Source organism: Calonectris borealis, chromosome 8 (genome assembly GCF_964195595.1).
Source record: "Calonectris borealis chromosome 8, bCalBor7.hap1.2, whole genome shotgun sequence".
Taxonomy (NCBI): Eukaryota; Metazoa; Chordata; class Aves; order Procellariiformes; family Procellariidae; genus Calonectris; species Calonectris borealis.
This window is the reverse complement of record NC_134319.1, coordinates 11,161,896-11,184,357: the sequence shown is the minus strand read 5'-3', so window position 1 is coordinate 11,184,357 and position 22,462 is coordinate 11,161,896. Positions and strand designations below refer to the sequence as shown.

At 36.4% G+C, this 22,462-nt stretch overlaps 1 protein-coding gene across 19 annotated transcripts in view; it reads left to right on the top strand.

Moving 5' to 3' along the window:
- MAST2 (microtubule associated serine/threonine kinase 2) overlaps window positions 1–22,462 on the top strand; it is a 228,833-nt gene that overhangs the window by 42,326 nt on the left and 164,045 nt on the right. For 16 of the 19 annotated variants that reach the window (XM_075155885.1, XM_075155883.1, XM_075155889.1 and 13 more), the window contains 2 exons: window positions 13,097–13,244; window positions 16,918–17,060. In XM_075155885.1, coding sequence (XP_075011986.1) covers window positions 13,100–13,244; window positions 16,918–17,060 — 288 coding nt within the window. In that variant the 5' untranslated portion in view covers window positions 13,097–13,099. Of the gene's footprint in view, window positions 1–8,891; window positions 10,008–13,096; window positions 13,245–16,917; window positions 17,061–22,462 lie in introns of those variants that run through there. The other 3 variants (XM_075155912.1, XM_075155895.1, XM_075155888.1) reach the window with 2 other exon arrangements.

Genomic DNA, 22,462 nt, shown 5'->3' with positions numbered 1-22,462 from the left:
GGCGGTAGGAAGTTGATGCTCTGCAATATCTCACTGTAGTAGAAAGATCTGAAGGTCTTGTTTGGTTTGTAATGAAGTAGCTTTGTTACCTGTAAAACCTGCTTTAAAACTTTTTTTTTTTACTTGCTCTTCCTCTAAGCTGTGTTTTTTGTGATAATGTGTTATGTAACTTACAGCTTAGATCCCATGAACCCTAAAACTAGTAATCTGTCAGAAATTATTTTCAAATGTTCTGTGTTTCAAATACATATTGCATTGCAGTGAGGAAAGAGGGTTCAAGACTGAAAACCCAGCAATAATAAAAAAATCTAGCTGTCTAGCTTGTCAGTTTTTTGCTGTTTGGAATTGCTCGAGTGTTAATGGAGGTCCATTATTTACATGGAAAATAGGATGATGCTCTGTTTCTTTCCAGGGAAAAATCATGCCTTTGCTATTAGAACTGTATCGTAAATATTTTCACTTTGTTATACATATAGCAAACAACTTAACAATAAAATACTTTCTAAAACCTTTTAGTTGGTCTGGATTTTCATGAATGTAGAAGCAAGACGGTGCTTTAAAACATTCCGTATATCTGTTTAAATTTCCAGAAGCAGATAGCACTGTTAAGGTTGGACTGTGGGAAGTTTAAGAATTTTTGAAATGTAATTTCTGATTCAGTTTCAGTCCACACAGTCTTCATGAACTATATAGGAATATTTTCTTTAATGTTTTTTACTACATAGTGTGGCAAGTAATCTACCATAAACATTTTCAACAGTACAAAGCCAAAATAAATTATTTAACTACTTAATTGAATGACACTTGGATAATTTGTGTTTTGGCTTTTACTGTGTCATGCTAGTATTTCTGAAACTCTTGTTGTAGGTGTTTGGCATCTCAGCTAATTCTGCTAATAGTAAAAATACTTAACAATAGTTATAATAAGAAGCTGAATTTCAGTGCACTTCTGGAGTGCTGCTTCCATTATCTGTGCATTGACCAAACATCCAGCAATCCATTCAAGACAGATTTCCAGCAACACTTAAATTTATTGCTTATATGAGGCTACATTCTGCTAGCCCTAACTTCTTGCAGTGACTGTGAGCTGTCTTATGGAAATTACTATGTGCGTTTATCACTTTGGTATGTTAGCGGCTAGCACATCAGGATTTAAAAAAAAAAAAAAAAAGATTTTGTAGGTCCTGCCATCCCTGTTGATTTTTCCCTACTGAATTTGATGGAAAAGTTCACAGACCAGTTTGTCTTTCATGACGGAAGAGAAAGTACAGAATGGTTACAATGGTAAACAAATGCTGGCCTGCAGCATATAGAAAGCAGTTTTACTAAAGACTGAATTATGTGTACGGTTGGACCTAAGCTCGAGACACTTTGTCGTCTTTTCTTAATCCAGCCAAACAAAAACTAAGTGCAAAAGGTACATCCACTAAGGAGTGAGGGGAATTCAGGACTATCTGTGGGATGAAAACTTGTGAAAACATATTGTAGCTGCATTTCAGGAAGCTTGAAGATTTTTATGAAATGTAGTACTTGTCAGATTGACTAATTGATGCCCAAGCATGTTTTTTTATCCTTTGAATACACAGCTGTCATGCTTTGAGCTCAATAAGATTAATTTAAAAAAAAATAGTAGTTTTCTAATATGCCTTCCTGGTACTGTGTATACTAATTGGAACTTGATACTGCTGCTTATGCATGCTTTTTTTATGACACTGAGAGTCATACACATGCACAAGGACTGCATAAACACCTGATTTATACTCTACAAATGGTTTAAGCGTGGTTCCATGTTTCCAGGAAGGCTGTCTCCCTGTACATGTTGATGTCCAGTTATCCCAGGTATTAAACTTGGAGTTTGCTTCTCTTTGCATTGAAGAGCATGCAGCTTAAAATCATCAAATTGCATTTCTCTGCACTCTTTCTTAAAATGCAATTTGTCATTACAAAGCAAGTACACAAATCAGCAAAACTGTATAGATATCTTCATCCTTTATGTGGCTTTCAGAGCTTTCTAAGGAAGCATGTACAAGACCCAAAGAATCCAACGTCACTAATGCAAGTAAAGTGTTAAACTCTTGGAAAGGCAAAAGTGGAAAAGAGTATGTAATGGAGACTTGTGGAGCTACTTAAGGAAAAAAAATGCACTGATAGGCAGTGAAATAATCGAATGTCTTGCATTGTTTTTTTGATGTTTTTTCTGTTAATCTCCTGGTCGATGCATGTCCTCTGTTCACTGAGGATTAGCTGAGAGAGCTAGCAACAGCTCTTCTTATGGTTGTATTTTTTGCCATTTGAAATTGAGTGAGACCCCAGTTTTATTTTAAAGAAGCCATTGTAAGGCCCCAGAGCAAGGAAATATCATCCCAAAAATGGAATGCTTAATAATTAAAACAGGTTTATTAGTCACTAAAATCACACCATTCAATCTTTAGTGTATTTACAAACATTTTATTATCACAAAAATCACATTTTAATATGGAGCCTTAGAAAAGACCTTTAAAAGGAAATCAAGTAGTCAGGACTGATGTTAAGTGTCCTGGGCAGCACCAGAAGGTCAGAGAGTACAAATAAATAACTTATAGTCACTGTTTTAGAGGAAAGTTTATAAATGAGTTGTATAGTTAATATAGTGACTGTAGGCATTCAGATTTTTAAACATTTAGTCATAGATGGATGCGGCGACATATTAGTAGCAAATACGTCTTTCTCTGTTGTATTAAATAGCTTAAATTGGACCTGTGCAGTGTGAAGATGGTGGCAAAAATACGTGACCCTGGAAGTTAAATTATGCATTCAGTTAGTTATTTGTATGTTCTTTGACCTTTGCATTGATCCCTGTTTTTAGGACAGAGGAGAATCTGTTTACAGCATTGTTTTGCCAGGTTAGCAGACACTTCAGCAGAAGTGTCTGCTCTCTGTAGTCTTTCAGTTTGAGCTTGAGGCCGGGTGATGTTCATAAACCTATCAGTTGGGCATTGTTTTTGTTCTCAAGCAGAAGGGAAGAGATACATGGCTTGTCCTTGAAAAAATTTTGGCAGCTCTTTCTTTGGGATGGAACTGTATTATGCTGCTTGGTGAGGAGAAGCTTTTGTGCCAGACTATAGAGACTCAATTTCTTTGTGCAGACATTGATAAGAATTGTGAATTAGTTTATCTTTGTCTGCCATTTTATGTGATTTCTGTTAAGAAAAGCTAAGGATTAAGCATTTGTTGTGTTTCCAAAGGTTAACTTCATTTCCTTAAGGTCTAAAGCCATTGGTAGTTTTATTTGCAGTCTTATAATCAAATGATAATTTTTTTTCCCATTCCATACGTGCAGATCTGCTGTTGAGTTTGAGGGAATATTTATTCTCAGGAAAACTTCATGTAAGTGCTTCTTATTTTTGCTGTGCATTGATGTGCTTATCTCATCTGTGGTAGGAAGTGAGAAGATTCCAGATGGTTCATGGAGACAAAAATATTGATGCCAAAACATTGGAACTGTCACAAACAAAAAAAAGTATTTGATTTTTTTTCCTGCTGCAAATAACTATCTTCCTCAGCAATGATAACACCAGATTAAAATGTATCTTGGTCTTTCTTTGTCATGTATATGAATAAATAGTGTTCTAACTCCTAGCAGACCATTGTGCCTTGTTAGATTTTATTTTGCCATTAATCTCTGTCTAACTACAGATGGTTCCACTACTACTACTATTCAGGTGATGGTTGCGATATATAAAAGCATCCTGGGCAAAAAAGTAGCGTAGTTAAAGAGGATTCCTGTAGTGTTTTTTGGTTTCATACTTTTCTTTCTGTGCAGCGTGCGCTATTCAAGTAAGCTTTATAAATTAAGAACAAGTCTTAACATTGTATTACACATCTGTAAGTAGTCATTGAATGTCTAATTAGAAAAGCCCCTTTAACTCACCTGAGCAGTTCCCCGCCAAAGTTCAGTTCGTGAGTTACCTTTTTCTTTTCTTTGTAGGCAGCTTCATTTGAAACAAGCCTTGGAACAGCAGTTGGACATGGATTTCTCTCTTCTCTCCCCCTTAGTCTTGGGACAGTTTTTTAAGGGCTATATCTCATACTGGACCAACAGAGACTTTTATTTGAGACTATACTTCAAACTTAATGACTCTTAACATTTTTCTTTCGAAAGTGCTTTTTTCAAAAGAAGATTAGAACTCCGCACTATTAGTAAATAAGTCATTTTTATACAGCATGCACATTTTAATACACTGTATTATTGTTCACTTGCCAAACTTTGTATTTTCAGCTAGTATTTTAATTTTAAATATATTTTATTTGAGCCTTAGACATAGAAAATTCTATATTGTTTTGGGTTGAGAATCAAATATTAATACAGATAACTTCTCAGTTTTTGAAATGCGACCCAGAGCTTCCTGTCTGTAATATATAAAATTAGGTGAAACTCGCTACCAAGTCCTATTGCTATGAAGCCATTGTTTGTTTATGTAAATTGAATGAACTTTTAACCTATCACTAGGTCTTGTTCATCTCCATAGAAAAACAGGGAGTTTACATTCCCAATGAAAGTGACTTGATTGTAACTTTGTTTATAGGAATTAAACAGAATTTACACAGGTATAAGTAGGTATTTTATGTTGCTTTGCTCTTTCCCTGTGAATGAGACAGTGAGACAATGTTTGCAATGTGAACAAAAATAAATATAGTTGGAGATCTGAAAGCTTACTCATTGAAAAAAAAATTAGCATCAATGTTGCAGCGAATCAAGGCACACTGCAGAGTGTTCTGATAATTTTCATTTTATAGCCAATATGAAATCATAGGTCTTTTTACATGCACAGCTTAAGATACAGCTGTGTTTCTGTTGCTTGCCTGGTTCCTTAAGCAGTTCCCATTCTAGTCTTTCTTTCAGCATAATTGTAATAAAAGATGTTAAATTCAGTATTTTCTGTGTAATAAATATCTGAGTAAGTCTGTAAGAAACTGGCAAACGAGAAAAATTCTGGCTTGTTGATACCGTGGATTATGGTCTTTAGCAAATCTAAACTTGCACCTCTATTTGATTGTATGAAACCTAATAGACAAGAATGTAGAAGATAAATGAGTGTTTGATAATGCATAGGATGTTAAAGAGAACTTGCAGTAATATTAGTCAGTAATGTTGGGACACACACACATACTTGGCACATCTTATGAGTTTAATAGAAGAAAATCGTCAGAGAGGAGGTGTTATTGATGTCTTATAACACCAAATTTTATTACAAATCATAGTTTTGATCATAATTCTTTTAATCCTTACAGCAGACAGTATTCTAATGTACAAATGATGAGTTACAGAGTTGTTCATGGTTTATTTTATCTGGCGCGGAGTTAATATCCCTGCTCTATACAACCTGTTTATGTTTGAAATACTCATGCTAGAATACCAATGATAAAGGAATGACATGGCCTTTAATGTGCAGTGTCTTTGTTCAGACTGGTTTTGTTTTCAGTGTAACTAGTGAGCATGCAGTGGGGTTTTGAGTCTTGATGTATTGATAGTGGTTTCTTTGAGATTCTGTAAGTTTGATACAGACTTCAGTAGAGGCTCTGTTGCTCTTTCTTCCCTAGATGAAATTCTTTTGGCTTTAGACATTTACAATCTGAATTCAAGAATTACACTACCCATTTGTCTCTTAGTAAGGAGGTCCTGAAGTAGGATCAAATACTTTACTTGTGTAAACCATTGTGGTGTTATTTGTATTTTCATATAAGGACCAAACATTCAAGCTGATATAATTTAATCACAAAGTACCGTGTCTTCTAGACTGGTTCCATTAGGAATAAAATGATTCTGTGTCTCAATGATCCTTGAATAGGGGGTAATAGTGTACATAGTTGTAAATATTTACTTTTGCTTTTTAACAAGCTTTTTAATGCGTTCCTGGAGCTGGGAACACTTGGCAACAAAGTTAACAACTTCAACTTCCCTGGTGAAACAACATTAACACTTTTAATTCATTAGTTCTGATCAAACATGCCTTGGAGTTATTTTCTGAAGAGTTAACAAGAAAAAAATCTTCCCATTGGAGGAACAAGATAAGGAGGGTGTATCTCGTAGTACAGGTTTCTGGTACTATGTCTTTCAGGAAACATTCTTTTTTTTCTTGTTTGTTTGTTTTTAGCTGTGGGATTTTTTTTTTTTTTATGAAAGGTTTTAAATTTGTTTTGTAACTTTTCTGTCATCTGCGTTATAACTGCAGATGAGTGTACAGAGGAAGCTATAGGTATTGAGAATGTTAAATGTGTGCATGTTACACTGTATAACTATTGAAAACATCACTGTGGCAATAATGCTTAGCTTTCCAGTCATTTTGAAAACTTAATATTGATGCTAAGTTAAGTTTATATATTTACCTTTACGGGAATGTTGGGATTTATTGCAAAGTTCTTCAAATAAATCTATTAAAGAGAAAAAATATTGTAAAACACTTTTCTGTCTTGAAAATACCGACACTTTTATATAATGTAATATATTCTGTAAAGCTTTTCTCTCTTGTTGATGTAGTAAACCAATATATTATAGCCTCTAAGATGCTATGTTGATTTAATGTAATTTTCCTCGATTCTGCTGTCTGTGACATTTTTCAGGATGCTGCTGGCAAGTACATGAGTTAAGCAGATAGAGTTAAGAAGACTCTTAGTTGCAAGTTCTTATTCAGCCTACAATTTTGGTCACATTTGGGCTCACCTCAGCTTCCTGGTAAACTGCTGGCCCTCTTCACTCAGTATGTCATGTCCAGGCTAGAAAGTTAAGGCAAATTTCAGTCTAAATACTAAAGCATAAATACTATGATTTCATTGCGTTAATTGCTACTTACTTAGACAGATATTTAGTTTGTGATCTGTTCTCTAGGCCTTTAATTTTCTTTTTCATTGTATTTTAAAGTATATTAGAGCAGACCTAATGACGGGATCAGATTTATCTTTTGTTAAGGGTATGTACATACTTTATATAAAGTGATGAGGAAAGACTGAGAAGAAAAAGACGCTTCTCAGATATGTGCACATAATCCTGACACAACAGGCTTTTATCTTTTAAAGGACAAACAGTACTGTATTAAAAAGTAGAAAATGAAGCTTTCAATGTTGACTATTTTTATTGCTTTAAAGAAAATTCAGAAAGTGTCAAGTTATCCTCGAGTTGCATTACTTAGTGGTTATCTTCCTCACAAAATAGGGTAATATTAGAGTATTCTTTGCCAATTTATTGTATTTAAATTTTCATTCTTTTCTTCCTTCCAGCGGTTTGCTAGAATTCACTTCCAGATGACCTTAAGTGGTTGTGCTTATTAGGCTTAAAAAAAAAAAAAAAGATTTCTCATTTTTCTTGTTAATCAATTATCTGTTAATAAAGTTTTTTGTAGATTCCCCCCCCCCCCAGCTAATATTTTAACGTGTTTTGACCTGCAGATTTGAATATTTTTTAGTCACAGTTGAGTATTTTTGCTTGTTGTAGAGGTCTATAGGAAAAATATATTTTTGAGTTAGTTCTAACACAGTTACATGTAAGGAAGCGCTCCTTTGTATGATCTGTTACATCTTAAATGTAGGCCATAAAGACAGGTCTTAAGAAGTTTTTTCTAACATTCATCTGTTGCTGATATATCAATCTCACTGTGTGGTACTTCATCTGGCAGTTCAAGGAAGTACTTTGACACGCATCCACACTTTCGGTATTCATGTGCCATTTGTAGATTAAGGATCTGTTCTGTGTTACTCTCTTGCAGCACCATTAAATAAACATTAAAAAAAAAAAGCTGCTGAAAATCATTGCAGTGGTATATATGCCTGTTCTTTTATTTCTTGCCTGAATTGCTTGGAAGACTTTCCCTTTGCAATGAAATGGAAAAGATGACTGAGAAGGTTCTTTGTAGCTGTATCCTGAAATTACTAGATCAGGATTTTAATGTGGGATATTAGTGTAATCTTCCACATCAGGAAGCACATTTGGTTTCTTGTCTTTTGTCTGCAGCTATTGTTGCAATCTGACTGGTTCTCCATCTTGCAGAGTGTAATAACCTCTCTATGTGAGATTTCAGGCAAGAGAAACAGACTTGTGTGTGTGTCCAGTGCCACGACTATTTTACTGTTTTTCTGTGCAAGTGTGGTAAGTGATGGAGCTGGAAAATGCAGAGCTTCTCACTATTCAAGAAAAGCCTTTGCCATTCTTCTTCATATCCTACTGTTTCAAGTTATGAGAGCAAACTTTTGTATACCTTTGAAGGGACTGATAGGAATAATCTTTGCCTAGCAAATCAAGATTGTTTGTGTGATGCTTTTATCTTCAGCCCTAAGATTTGCAGGATTCAGCTGGCTGTTTGAGCCTGATTTTTAACTTGTGGCAAAAGACACAAGGCCAAAGTAAATTAAGAAGTTTTTTCCTATCACCTTTGAAAAGAAATTAAAGGTGAGAGGCTCATAGTCCTTTTGACACTCTGAGCAAAGTATTTCTGTTACATGCTTACTAATGCTTTCATTTCAAAGCAGCAAGAATTTTTTCCTTTCAAAAGTGGAAGTGGAGTCCTTAAAATTACAGCAGTCTGTGCTACATGATCTATTCTTCAGCCATTTGCTCTGGTAGTCTAACTTAGTAATTTGAAAGCATGTAAGCAAAATTTTGCTCTGTCACTGCAAAGAGTTTCTTTATCCATTGATTTGGAATGTTGTGTAAGATTTTTGTCCTTTGTATGTATTGCATCTTGCTTTGGGGCAAGGACAAGGAAAGATCTCTTCCTGCAGGTTTTTTTCCTTCCTTGTTTAAGAGTAGTAACATAAACCACTGCTATTTCCATGTAGTTCATCTATGAACTGCAATATTAAAGCTGGGTTTTGATGGATGAGTGAAATAAATTACAGTCTTATGAAAGGCAACTCTATTGTTGTCAAGTTGAAACTTTCCCTCTTCATTGTTTTGCTGACACAATATAGGCATAGCTCTTAGAAAATGAAATTTTAAACTGGCCGTGTTGTACTTAGCATTTTTTAAAACATAATAGGCTGTCTCAGAACAGTTCACTGGATTTTTCTTAATATTTGAAAAGTGAGTTTAACAGTATATAAACCTGCAGAGTGTGATTGGGGTCCCTTTCTTCAAAACATTCAACAGCTATGTAGTCTTCTGAATATTGCCCAAGTGTTTAATGTGCTTAACAAAAAAAGGGCTTATAAAGAATTTTCCATATTTAATATGTACTAAGGCTATCTCCTGTAGAAGACAGCATAGATTCTTTGATGAGTGTGGGAGGCTGTTACCTTTCCACTGTTCCTTTCATATCCCCACCCAAAGTCCTGGTGGGGAGGAGTTGCTTAAGCTGGGATGGCCGTTTAAGAAATGCATATGGAATGACGTTTTGAGAAGTAGTATGTACCATTGGGTTGACCTGAAAGGTGTGCGTAGGCAGGATGTTGTAGCTGAGCGGATATTGTGGTATAAGTAGGTGTGCCCTTCAGTGTTGGTGCTCCATGTGCTCCTTCAGTTGGGGTACTCTTGGTTTAGATATTATCAGATCCAAAAAGCTTGTGTATTGTAACTCAAGAAGAAATACTAAGAATTTCTAATTACTTTTACTGATCAGAGACTCTGCATAGAGGGGAAGTGGGTACATTCTTTGCTTGGTAGGGGTATGCGAATATCTATATATTGGGTGGAAAAAAAGAGATGTAAAACATAGAAATTGCTTGTAACATGACTTAGAGTACTTTTGGTTCTGACTTTACTGCCTTTCCCTACTTTGATGCCCCAAATGAATGAATGTTTGTTGTTTTTTTTTTTTTTAGTTGCAGTTCACTGAGAAATATGGGTGAGACGTATATGTGTATGTGTGTTGGAGGAGAGGTGAATGTGCACCTGAAAAAACCAAAGCAAACCAAAACAACAAAACACATAAAACCCCCCAAACCACCACCAAACAACCCCAAAACCTTGAAAAAAGAAAGAAGTCCCAGTTAGAACACTTTTCTTCATATTAATCTTGAAATTTTAATTTTAACTGCTGGTGGGTATTCTTATTAATACAATAATCTCAAAATTGTTTTTGTACAGTATTGTTCTGCTGAAATTTTTTGCAGGCAAAAGAATACCTTGTTTTTCTCTCTCAAACAAAGAGAAAGTCCTGTTTTTTGCATGTGCTGATTTTTGTTCCTGTTGTTGATTTGGATGTTAAATTAATTGTTGACTGGGAGTAAAGTTACTAGATTTATTGGACATTTGTTAGTGAGGTAAGGTGTACCTTTCAAGCTAAGGACGTCACACTAAACCATCATCAAGACGTGTGAGATGTTTGTGAAAGTGAAGCAGCAGCGAAGGAGCAGGCGAGGAAATTCCATGTAGCCTTATCCCTGTTCCCTGATGCTCTTTCCCATGTCCCCTTCCGCAAATTCTCTTTTCTGGCATTTGTGCTGGGTGGGAGGAACAGGACGTAAAGGGAGTGCCCCAAAGCCGTGGTTTAAGTAAGGAGTGTATTCTGTTTCTATCTTGGGTGCAGATGTCTTTGGGGAGTGACGGCCAGCAGCCAGGCGGGCAGGGTATCGTTTCTGCTGGCACTAGCTTCTGTGTACCTTCTGCCTGCCCTCTTCCTCCCCCTGCCCCAACTCAGCTGAACATGGTGGAAGAGCAACTACAGTTGCTGCATCAGCCTGACAAGCAGGACTGTGCTTGCCCTTCCTAAAGGAACCTGAATGCACTGGTGAAGGCAAGACAATCATGGCAATGGTCTGTGCAGGGTGAGAGTGGGGAAAAAAGCTGCCTTTTCTAGGGATTTATGTAAGCAGGCAGTACATGGCCTGCGGGGATGACCAGTAGCATCTTGGGCATAGGGCCTTTCAATAGAGTTATTACTAGTTGCAGGGAAGTAGCTAGATATTGAAGGATGCTGGGAACATTTGTTGGAGTTGAAGCATAAGGAGCATGAGAAGGTAGGCTGGATGAGATTTTTAACTAATCTTGTAACCTGGAGTGCCCGTATTTTTTTTGAGGCATGATAATTTGACTGTCACATGAAACACATGACAGATTTTACATGTTACAGGCATTTAGGACAGGCCATATTAAAAGCATGTGTGTATATTTCTGTATGTCTACTTAGACATATATACACATGTAACCACTTTCTGCCATCCCAAGTAGAAACAGCAAAGACTTTCTGACCTTGGCCTCTGCAGCTTTCAGAGGCATGCTGGGGATTGCTAATGTCACAATTTAAAATTACTTAGCTTACTCCTACGTACAAATGGAAAGTGTGGTAGATGTCTTTTCAGCTCTCCAAATGACAGAAAAACAGAAGTATAGGCTTCTATAATTCAGTACTTCATAGGAAAATGAAGGTCTTCAGTACCTTTGTGGAAAAGGTAAGAGGCAAATGAAAATGTGAGGTTCTTTGCTCCAAGATGTGTATGAGGAACCTTAACATTAAAGCAGTTTTCAGCTCAAGCAGTTTTCTCTACCCCAGGTCACTTGTTTTCATGCCTCTCCCCACTCTTGCGCCAACACAACTGTTTGCAGCTGTGTGATGAAGTGGATAAGTGAACTGACCTACTTTAAGTTACCCAGGTCTCTCTCTTGATCTGGTTTAGACAGTGCGGCGACTGAATGTTTAACCGTAACCAGAGGAAGAAATTGTATCAGAGCAGTACCTCTCAAGCTGTGAAAGGTGCACCACTGAAGCAGATGTGGTGCAAAGCATTCCTGTCCCTCAAACAAATAACAAAGTTATTTACTATTATGAGGTGCCAGAAGATTTCATGATTAAAAGGAGATGGAGTCTGAGAAAGGTTGAGAATGAGTGACTCAGAGCTAAGCGAGGATTCTATTGCAAATCCAAATTCAGTTTTTTTTTCATGTAAAACCACTTTATTCATGTCCGTCCTTCCTTCCCGTCCCCTCCCCCGGCCCAAAAAAAAAAAAAATTCTTGACGTTTTTAGTGTGTAGTTGTGGTCTGGATTTGACAGTTTGAGGCATAACACTGTAGACTGAATAGATTTGAATTAATGACTTCAGAAATAGATTTTGACTGGAATCTGCAAATTTTAATTAAAACCCACTACTGGTAGATTAATTTTTGAGTTAAACATGATTTAAAACTATGTTAAACCATGTGGTGATGTATCATGCAGGGAAAGCATTCCTTTCAGTTTATTTTCTGCCTTGGATGAGATTTTATGAGGATAAGCATGGCTTGAAGTGCTGTATAGCTAGTAAGAGGCATTTGAAATAAAGTGGAGCAATGCATTAAGACATGTGGAACATGTTGCATTACTGCAGAGAAGGGAGAACTTAACCAAGTTCATAGGCTATAATGGAAAGTGTCACATTATCTTCAAATCTGTGTATGATAGTTGTGCTCGTAATTCTTCTCTGGGTGTGAAATGAGAGTTTGACACCTCCAGAACAATTAAATGCATGAAGAAAGCACTGTGGTTGTGCTTGCCACTGTTCTACCTACTGCTATTTTGATTGAAAGTTTGCTGTATGCTGTAAAAGGAATTTTCATGTGTGAGAGTGTTTCTGACAAATACATGTCTAATTTTGTTTATAGTAATAACAAAGACATTACACAAAGGATGATCTCTATCCTAATTATTATTTAGTGATACATATGGTCTTGTAATAGAGCTGTAACTTACAATAGGAGTTTTGGGTTGCAATTAGACATTGCAACAGTTTCTCTATAGGTATATTACTTCTAGACTGGATGGAATAAATATTCAAGAAATTTGGAGAAAATACTCTTTGCTTTAGCAGGAAATAGCTTGAATCAAAGCTGAGCCTGATTTTTCAGTAGACTTTTTTCCTACATACTGTAAGAGCAAATAACTACTGTAGCATAATTGCCTTTTTCTGACTATTATTAATGATATTGCTTACAGCAATAGTGTTCAAGGACCATATTTTACTCAGATCTTGTGATGTGCTTTCCATGCGCACAAAAGAGAGGGATTTACAATTTTAAGCGGGTTTTTTTTTGTGTGTGTGGGTGTGTGTGTTTTTTTTTTTAACAGTCTCATTTATACTTTGGAGATTGTATGTTTCAGAAAAGAGATACTTACCTGCCATTAACAAACTTCTGCTTGTTTTTCTTTCTACAGGAGATGATAACAGAGTCTGCTCCGTTACGTTGCAGGAAGCTCAGCAATCCTGACATCTTTTCATCCGCTGGGAAAACCAAGCTCCATCGTCAGCTAAGTCAAGATGACTGCAAGCTACGAAGAGGTAGTTTGGCAAGTTCTTTGTCAGGTATGCCATTTTGTAAAGACCGTATGACAATTCATTAGTATTAAAGATGCAGTATTACTTGTTGGCTTAACGGTTGCAATAAAAGATACTGGTAAGTCATTTCTTTAAAACTAGAGGTGACCTCTTGTTGGAGGAGCATACAAAATTTTATGTAAGAGAAAAATGCAAAAAGAAATATTAGTAGAAAAGAGTGGAAAAAGAGAGACTGGATTTGGACTAAAATTCTGTGTATTGCCCAGAGTGAAAAGTTAGAAGCTAAGACTTAATGTGCAAAGTTAAAAGTAGGGAGTGGTGAAACTTTAGGGAACAGAGTGATGCATTCTTACCTTTTTTAAGGTCAACTGACTGTAGGCTTGCCGACTTTGCCATGTTGTTTCTTACTGGGAAGCTGACTTTTATATCAGGTTCAAATTATTGTTTAGTTTCTTTTTGGCTTCAAAAGCACTGTAGGCATTTGTGATTCAAAGTTAAAAACTTGCTTACTAACTAGATGTTTTTTCGGTTTGTATAAAGTTTGTTTGTTTTTTCTTGTGAACACAGTCTTCAGCCCTGTCAGAGAATTTAGTTTGTTAACTGTAGAACCATGAAGGGAGCATAGTCTAGTAATTAGCCAAAAAATGGAGGACCAAGCCCAGTAGTTTTCTTTTTCAAAGACTTCATATGTGGGCTAGGGGATGGTTTCACAATTGTTTAAAGCTAGTGTCAAAGTCTGTGATGCTGGCATTAGAACATATAGAGCTGCATGATCAGTCTAGAATGAAATAGCTGATCTGCCTGAATATCACTGTTGTTCTGTAGGGTTAACTTGCAGCCCATTTCCTCCCTAATTAGGCTGACTTTTTGCCTATTTGCATGTTAGTGCAAGAACAAGAAGGGTTGGAAACTCTCAGGTGGGAGGGGAAGAGGAAGAGGGTGAAACCACCCATTTTGGCAGCAGCGTGGGCTTGATATATATGATTGTGAAAATACATCCAGTCTTGGTCCTTCCATCTTTTATAGGGGAAGATAAATATTTTAATGTTTGAGGTGCTAGGTGTAATAGAATTAAATAAGCAGTAAATGATGCACATTTTATTTTGGCTTGGGGTTGTCTTAATGTTTTATTTGTAATAAGTGGCTTGTTTCTGAAAAATGGAAACATTCATAATGTTTTGCAGTCATGTAAGTTTGTTCTCTAAGGTAGGTTAATCACTAGAGGAGAACAGAAGTTTATCAGCTCACAGCTGTTGGCTGATTACAATGGCCAAAGGTAGTACTGTAGCTTTGTTTGTGTTGTGTTTTTTTTTTTTTTTTCCCCTTCTCCCTTGAGTAGAAGTAAACAAAGACAAAGAAAAGTAGATAGGAAGAAGCAGGAAAACTGGAGAAGTTCTTTTTTAAAAATAATTTTTCTGTTTGGAGATAACATTCTTGTAAATTTTCTGTTCTGAAATGGTCATGTTCTCCAGAACTTGTTGCTTCACCTTAATGACTTTTCAATCTACAATAGCCTGATTCAGGAAGGGGAAAAGAGCACCAACGAGACCAGTTTGACCCAACTGGATAAAGAAAATGTAGATGTTTAGATATCTATTTTAAATGTGGATGTTTGGAATGCATGTAGGACTAGAGGCATGGCAGGGAAATGCTTTAGCTTCAAGCTCCATCCTGAAAATAATTCTACCTCATTTTTGCAACAGAAGCAAATAAGTTTAAAGAGTATAGATGATTGTACATGCAAACTGGTTGACTTAGATTTGACTCTTGATGGAATTCTGACTTCCTGGATTCAGATTTTGTGAAACTAAAAGGAGATGTTGATAACTATATCCTATGGAGATTTAAGTAATGTTATTCTTGCTCTCAAGCACTGGCATTTTGAACTGTTAAATAATTATATGATTTGAATTACTATTATAGGATATCTTTGTTAGTGCTTTACTGAGATAAATACAGCAATGTACATTTCTGTAGTTTTAGATTTCTGCAGACAAGAGGAGTCGTATTTACACATAATATAGAAAATGGCAAACCAGGAAAATCATGTCCACAGCTGTAAGCAGCTTGAGTGGGACTGGGAAAAAGGTACTAATATGCTGTGTCTCTGTTTGCTAGCCAAAGTAGAGCCTTCTCATCTCTCATAAACTTTGACTCATTCTATTAATGTGTACTTGGCCCGTTGCTTGTAACCTTCACAGAAAATTAACATAAAGAAGTTTTTAAAAAAAAAAAAAAAACAAAAAAAGACAAAAAAAAAAGAGACACCACTCCCATTCCCTGCTTCCCCGGCATCATGGCTAATCACATTATGTGACAGACTTCCAAAAATTGTAGCCACTTTTATGTAATGAATGTAACATTTCACATCTAATTCTAAGGTGAAGTTGAATCTGTAAAATAGCGTGCTGCCTCTGAGAAAAAAGTATTTTTCTATAATATGTCTGTTGACTTCTTCCTGCTACTTATTGCAACAAATGTCTTAGTCCCCTGTGATTCCTGTTGTAGTATCTGAGCCTGTAATAATCTGTTGAATGCAACTATTGTCACCATGCTTGTAAGGGGGTGTGTGTAATTTAGTCTCACCGTCCTAATTTTAAGGAAAAGAGGTGTTATTCACTTCCATTTTGCAGATGGTGAGACTGAAGTACAGAGATTGACTGACCAAAGTTACAGAGGAAGTCATCTGGAAGCTAATAATGGAATACAGATTTACAGACTTTTTCACTTATGTGTTTTTAACCACAAGACTATCTTTCTTCTCTCTTTTTTGTGAATGACATTGTACATAAAAGGAAACTGTCAAGCTTGATGGAGTCAAAATATGTCCTACTTTGACTTTGGTTCTTTCTCATTGTGGAAATTTACTGCTTGGCATTTTTCAAAAAGGAGTGTCATGTTGACTAGAAAAAAAATGTATTGAGCAGATCCTTTTAAATGATTACTGTATTTCCTGCAGTAAAGTACAATGGTGTGAACTTGTTGAGATAGGAACTACTCTTCTCACTGTTTGCGTCTGTAGCATGGGATATTAGTGTCTACACTAATCAATCAAGGGAGACTTGGGAAAGCCACAGAATGTTTTGCTTTTAAGATAATATGATATTGCTGAAGAATGAAATTTTTTTAGACAGAAAATATCTATCCATGGTTGAAAGCAAAACAATGTTTAAACATACACTATATTCTGATCAGCTGCATGAAATCTACTGCTGAATGTTCCAATGGTAGGAGAAAGTGGGGACATCTAGATGGCTAAACTATTTACAAGAGGTAATATTCTACAATTATGAATGCATTTTCATAAGAATTTTTAAAATTGTACTTAAGAGATTTTGCAACATTAACATTGCCTCTCTATAGGGCAATAAATTGTTTAATTGGCAGCAAATATTGTTTCCTTTTTAAGCTGTGTGAAGTATAACAAGGTATAAAGTGATAGAAGTCTGTTTCTGCAAGGTTTTGGATTTACCCGTTACCTCATGATGTAAACTAGATTTTTTGGAAATACTTATTTTATCAAACGTAGTGAATTCACAGGTAGTGTGCTCTTACAAGTTCTAACCTACCAAAACCTTTAAATTGCTTTTTTTTATTAAATGCTTTTTCTCCACATGCAATATTTGTTTTCAGCATTGTATTTTCAACTTGCAAACTTGTTTAAAAACAAGCTGATAGTATTTTGGTTTTGTTTTTAAAGGAAAACAGCTCCTTCCCTTATCAAATAGCGTCCACAGTGGAGTGGGACAGATGATATGGCAGCCACCTGGAGATACCTCAAACCTGGTCCGCATGAGAAATCAGTCTCTAGGACAATCTGCTCCTTCACTTACTGCTGGTTTGGTGAGTGAGTCTGGGAATACTCATGATGATTTTGTGCTATAAATAAAAAGCGGTGTGATCCTGTGCCTTAGTTTCTACCTTGCTTTCCCTGCTCCTGCTCATTGAATGCAGCATTTTGTTCATGTGGGCCCTTTCTAGGATAGAGGGTGAATTAGGAGGAGAATATTTTCATCCTGCTTTTGACAAAAGGTAGGAGAAAAATGCATGTGTGAAGAATAATTTCTTTTTGGGAACACTCCTTCTCAATGCTACTTAAGCTGCCTGATACCTGAAAGAAAATATCACGGGAAGTGTAGGGAGATGTGAGCATGGGAACTTGACCTTTTAAAACAAGTTTAAATGAGAAACAGTTTTCTGAGTAGCTACCTCTGTCTGTTTCCCTAGAGAATAGCTAGGGGGATAAGCTGAAAGGGATAACTGTCCAAGGAATTGAAGAGCTGGAACTGACATCTGCTCTTCTGCGTGTTTTCCATCAAAAGGTTTTGGTAAAGTGGACATATTTTTGAAGAATGTTGCATCTGTTAAATTAGCATTTTCTAAGAAGAGAGTAATCTATATGGGGGGGAAGCTCAAATGGATATAGTTAAGACTGAATTACAAACCAAAAGGAACATAGGTTTTGTTTGTAAATGTTCCTTATTACCTCTAAATATCTAAAATCACTGAAGTGCAAGGAGAAGAAAAAGGTAAGAGTAGGAAAAGACAGTTATTTGTGAGCAGTCATACATGCAACAGAAATTGTTGCTAAATAGTAGACTAAAAGCAAAGCTAGAAGCTTTTTCTGCCAAACTTCCATAGAGTTGCCTGTATAACAAGTTTTACTCAAATGATGAAATTTTGATGTGCACTACTTTAAGTGAGCTGCAAGTAACTGGGTAAATTTATATTACATTGTAAGGCTGTTTAGAAGCAATGACCCCTTAAGTAAAAGGGTATACCTTGGATATAGCCCTTAGATTGTTAGCCTTTAGAATTTTTGGGGGAGCCTAGACAGTTTGGCACCACCAGGCTATGAAAAGAAACTTAAACCTTTAAAGTTCAAAAACCCATGCATTTATGTTACCACTAATTTTGATTTCACAATGAAGTATTTGTAGTCTTAGCATTTTCAGACATGCTGCTATATTGAAATTCTTCTGATTTGATTTAATTGTATTGTGTCTTAGTTTGGTGCCTGTTCAGTGTTTGCCTTAAATTTCTATTCTTAGCAGTGGTTATAATTTTACTATATTAACAGAAAGGGAAAATGCTCACGTGAACTTGGCATCTAAGTATTTATCTGATGGGGATTAGAAAAAATAATAATTTAAAATACACGCCTGTTCTCTAGAGGCAGGCAAATGCCTTGAAGCTTCATAGCTTTAGTTAATGAAAATAACTGTGCTTTAAAACAAAGCATTGGTTCTCAGATATTTAATTTGGAATACTAGTTCATTGCTTAACAGCTGTGTACAATTCAGTGAGCTGCAGATGTGTTTGCATGTTACAATTCTGCGTGTTATTAATATGATGTATTTTCAGTTTGTCATGGCAGTGTTTGTGCTGTCTATCGAATGTTCCGATACGAAACGCAATGCCAATAACTTATTTTAAAATAATCTAAAATTCTCTGCTTTCTAATTAAAGCAGAGAAGTTCAGCTATAAATCCAGTATTTGTCCCTCTGTGATGGTGTTAGGTACTGAAGTATATGGTCACTTTCCTATCTCTGTATACTTTATGGTGGACTGTATGTTAATTACAGTTGCAGTTAATTAAGCCTAGAAATTAAGAATTTTTATATGAAGTGGGCTTCTAAAGCAATGACTAAAGAGCTGGTCACAAGATGAACACCTAATTAAATGCAGTGAGTCCCGGGATCTTGGAGCGAGTTACATGTTTGCAGCTGTTTTAATATGCTTGTGGTATTGAAATACGTTTCACAAATTAGAATAGCAAAAGGTCTCTTGCCAGTATAATTAATCTCCTTTGAAGAATAGCTCTATTAAGAGATGAGTAGGTTCAGTAATGCAGAGTGTCATTTTAATATGCCAGTCTTGATTGCTAAAGCATTTAATTCTTCTATTATTTGTTATAGTATAGTAGATGGATAGCTAGAGAGAAGTGGGAGTGTGGTACAGGAAAGCCAGAATATTCAAAGCTACGTGCATTGTTTCTGCTCCCTCTTTTTTGGCACTGTAGGTATCAGTGGATTTTCCTTTGCTAAATTGCTTTGCTGGCATTCAGTAATGCGTTTTTTTACTTTCTAACCACTACTAATCCTACAGATTGTTTGCTGTGCTTAAATTGCATTCTTTTCAACTCTGGAAGTATTTACAAAGCAAAAAGATAAGTTAACAATAGCAAATCTATAGAAATTAGTTTGCAGCTTCTGAAACAAGACTGATAGCTAGGCAACTTATCAGCAACAGCTCAAGAAGTGGAAATATATCAAATTCTAACATGCCAAACTACATAAGCACAATTTATTGTTAGACAGAATTCTTCAGCTCATATGTGTGTGATAGTCTGGATTAATGTGTCTGCATAGCAGTTGTTGCTAGATCCTTGACTTGAGAAGGAAGCCACGGCAGATTGAATGCTGAATGCTGTCATCGTGGAATGATAGATGTTGATCTGATCTGTGTGCCTTCTAAATATATGTGAGGATTTCAGAGTATGACCTTCAGCTGATCATCTACTCTTAAGACGGATGGCTGTGATCCTAGTAGATTGAATTCTAGTGGGGAGCGTCCTATTTAAGACTTTTAAATCCCTAAGATAGCCAAGGAAGTAATCAGAGAAAAAAGACATAAAGCATCGTTGTGGGCATCTCAGTGGTGTTTTCTGCTCTCAAGACCTAAATATAGTAAAAACTTGGGGTGCAGGGAGTGTGTATAAAGTGTGTGTACAAGGAACAGAAGGATAATAATGTGGAAAATCTCATATGACTTAGTTCGGGGGCTTATTTATCTGAAATCTCGACCTGCAGGCACCCTAATGTAAAAAGAGTTAGAACTTGGACTGTGTTTTGAAGGCAACTGATGTGAACGATCAGGAATATGGATGCATTCTCTTACGAAGAAAGGCATGAAGAGAATCAGGGCTTGTTAATTTTAGAGAGGAAAAAGAGCTTGTGAAGAGAAGGTTGTGATTGTTGTAGAGGAGGTAGACTGGGAGTGTCTTTCTTGCAAGTATTTATTCTGACAACACTCAACGTGAATGAAATTGGTTGCCAGAAGCAATGCCGAAAGGTCTTAATATTCCAGCGCTGGAGCATTTATGGGTGGGCAAGGAGTGATTTTCCCCTCATGTTTATTGTTACGGACAGGTTGCTCAAATGCAGCACTACACTAATGCTGAATATGTGTTTGCATTTGTGGAGAGAGATGTGGGTTTTTTTGTGTGTTTGTCCCACCCCCTCACTCCCCATAGTGAGCATCTCAAGTGCTGTCTCCAGTGTTTTGTGAAAGAAACATCTGACAGTGTGCTACCCATTAATTAGGACTACATCTTACATGCATTGCTCACTATCTAATGGCCGGAAAAGTTTGAGATGTTCCAAGAATAAGAAACCCTGCATGTTCCTTCTGCCAACTGTGGTGATGGAAAAACATTTGAAGAAGCCTGTTAGTGGGAAAATTAGATACTTTTGTGAAAGAGATTTTGAACCTTTATTTTTGGTGGGTTTTTTTTACAAACTTCAGTTTTCTAAAGTGCTCCCTGTACTGAATTGAAACTTGCTGTACTCCGTGAACTGAAAAACTGAACATCATTTTTGAAAATGAGGTTGAGGATTCTGGCAGGGTGGTTGCAGTTCTTTAGTGTAAACTTTCTTCCTTATATTCTTTACCACATGGTACGTGGTTAGAGCCATTTCTTCATCTTCAGAGACTAAGCAATTGGTGCTCTGTTAATCATTCGATGCCAGACTTGAAGATTTCCTTGTAGGGTCAGTTTCCTCTTCAGAGAATAATTTCAAATGACTTACAGTTTTACATTTACTTTGTAAGGTAATGGTTAAAACAAAATGAGACAATTGTGTATTCTTTGCTGTTGTAGAGAGTGCCAGATAGTTCATCTTTCCCTGGTCTTGTTCTAGAAGAAGTGGTTAGAAAAAAAAGCCTCTCAGATTTTGAATAATGATCTGGAGGATTGAAAGGCTCAAATGCGAAGACTTGAAATTACTAACAAGCTGAAGAACTTTCTGTGTTGAATAACACTGAGCCAGTGATGCTGCCTGTTCAACCTGATTTATTCTGAACCTTTAGTTCCCCAAAGCTGTGCCGATTAGGCAATACCGAGTGGAATGGGGAAAATGGTTGTCCTTGTGATGCTGGGTCCTTGGCTCTGCAAGGAAGCCTGTGTTGGAAACCTGGTAACTGAGACAGACTTCACACTGTGGCATGTTATCTTTGATGTCCAATTGGAGTACGCTTTTTAGATGTAGGAGAGAATATTTACTGTTGATTTTCTAAATTTTTACTCCCTTGCTTTTTTACTTAGCTATAGATATATTAGGAATAGAATAATTTGTACCTATACTTCCTCTAATAGTGTATTTCCCGTGTGCAGGTTGCTCTTTCTGCTGTTCATGTACTTCAAATCTGTATCATTCTTGGCTACCAGGAAGAGTGGCTAGTTGGCTACAGGTTTGGGTTTGTGGGTGAGACAACTTAGGTACTCCCCTTCAAGTTGATGCGGGCTCGCTCCAGCCGAGGCGTTGGCGGTGCGGGCCCGCCGCCTGCTGGCGGCCGGTGCTCGCCCTCCCAGATCCAAGTTAGGTTTTGTAAAACGTTTTTAGAGATCCTGGTAGTTGCTAGTGATTTTACAGCACAGGCATGTTATTTCTGCGATTGTGTTCCACAGTAACTACTTGCTAATAACCTGGCCTTTTTTTTTTTTTAGTTGAAATATGAATTAGCTTCATATTTGAATACTATACTGTGGTTTGCAACATTCTTTTTCTGGTAACAGAGAGATTATGGTTGGGATAATTACGAAGAAAATAAATTTTTTTTTTTTTTTAAATTTTAAATTATTATTTAAAGCTAATTATATAAACCATTGTTGTTTGTAATTTTTGGGTCAGAAGCTGTGTTGCCTAATTGTGTTTTGGTCTATGGCCTGCTAGGTGGTGCTGGAGTACTGGAGGTCTCAGTATAGTGAATTGCATTTTCAACACAAAATGACACAATTGCTGCAGGGCCAACCTAAAGAAGAGCTAGAGGTGTTTTCCTGTAGACTGTAGCTAAAGGAGACCTTAATTCTGTGTTGATTGTCAATTCAGTACAGAAATTAATAATTCAAAAGGCCTGATGAAGTGCAGTGGAACTAGAAATTCAAGCTGCTTTATACTCTGCTTCAAAACCCCTCCTAGTTATAAAAGAAAATTCTATCTCTGGCTCTCTTACTTAGTCCCTA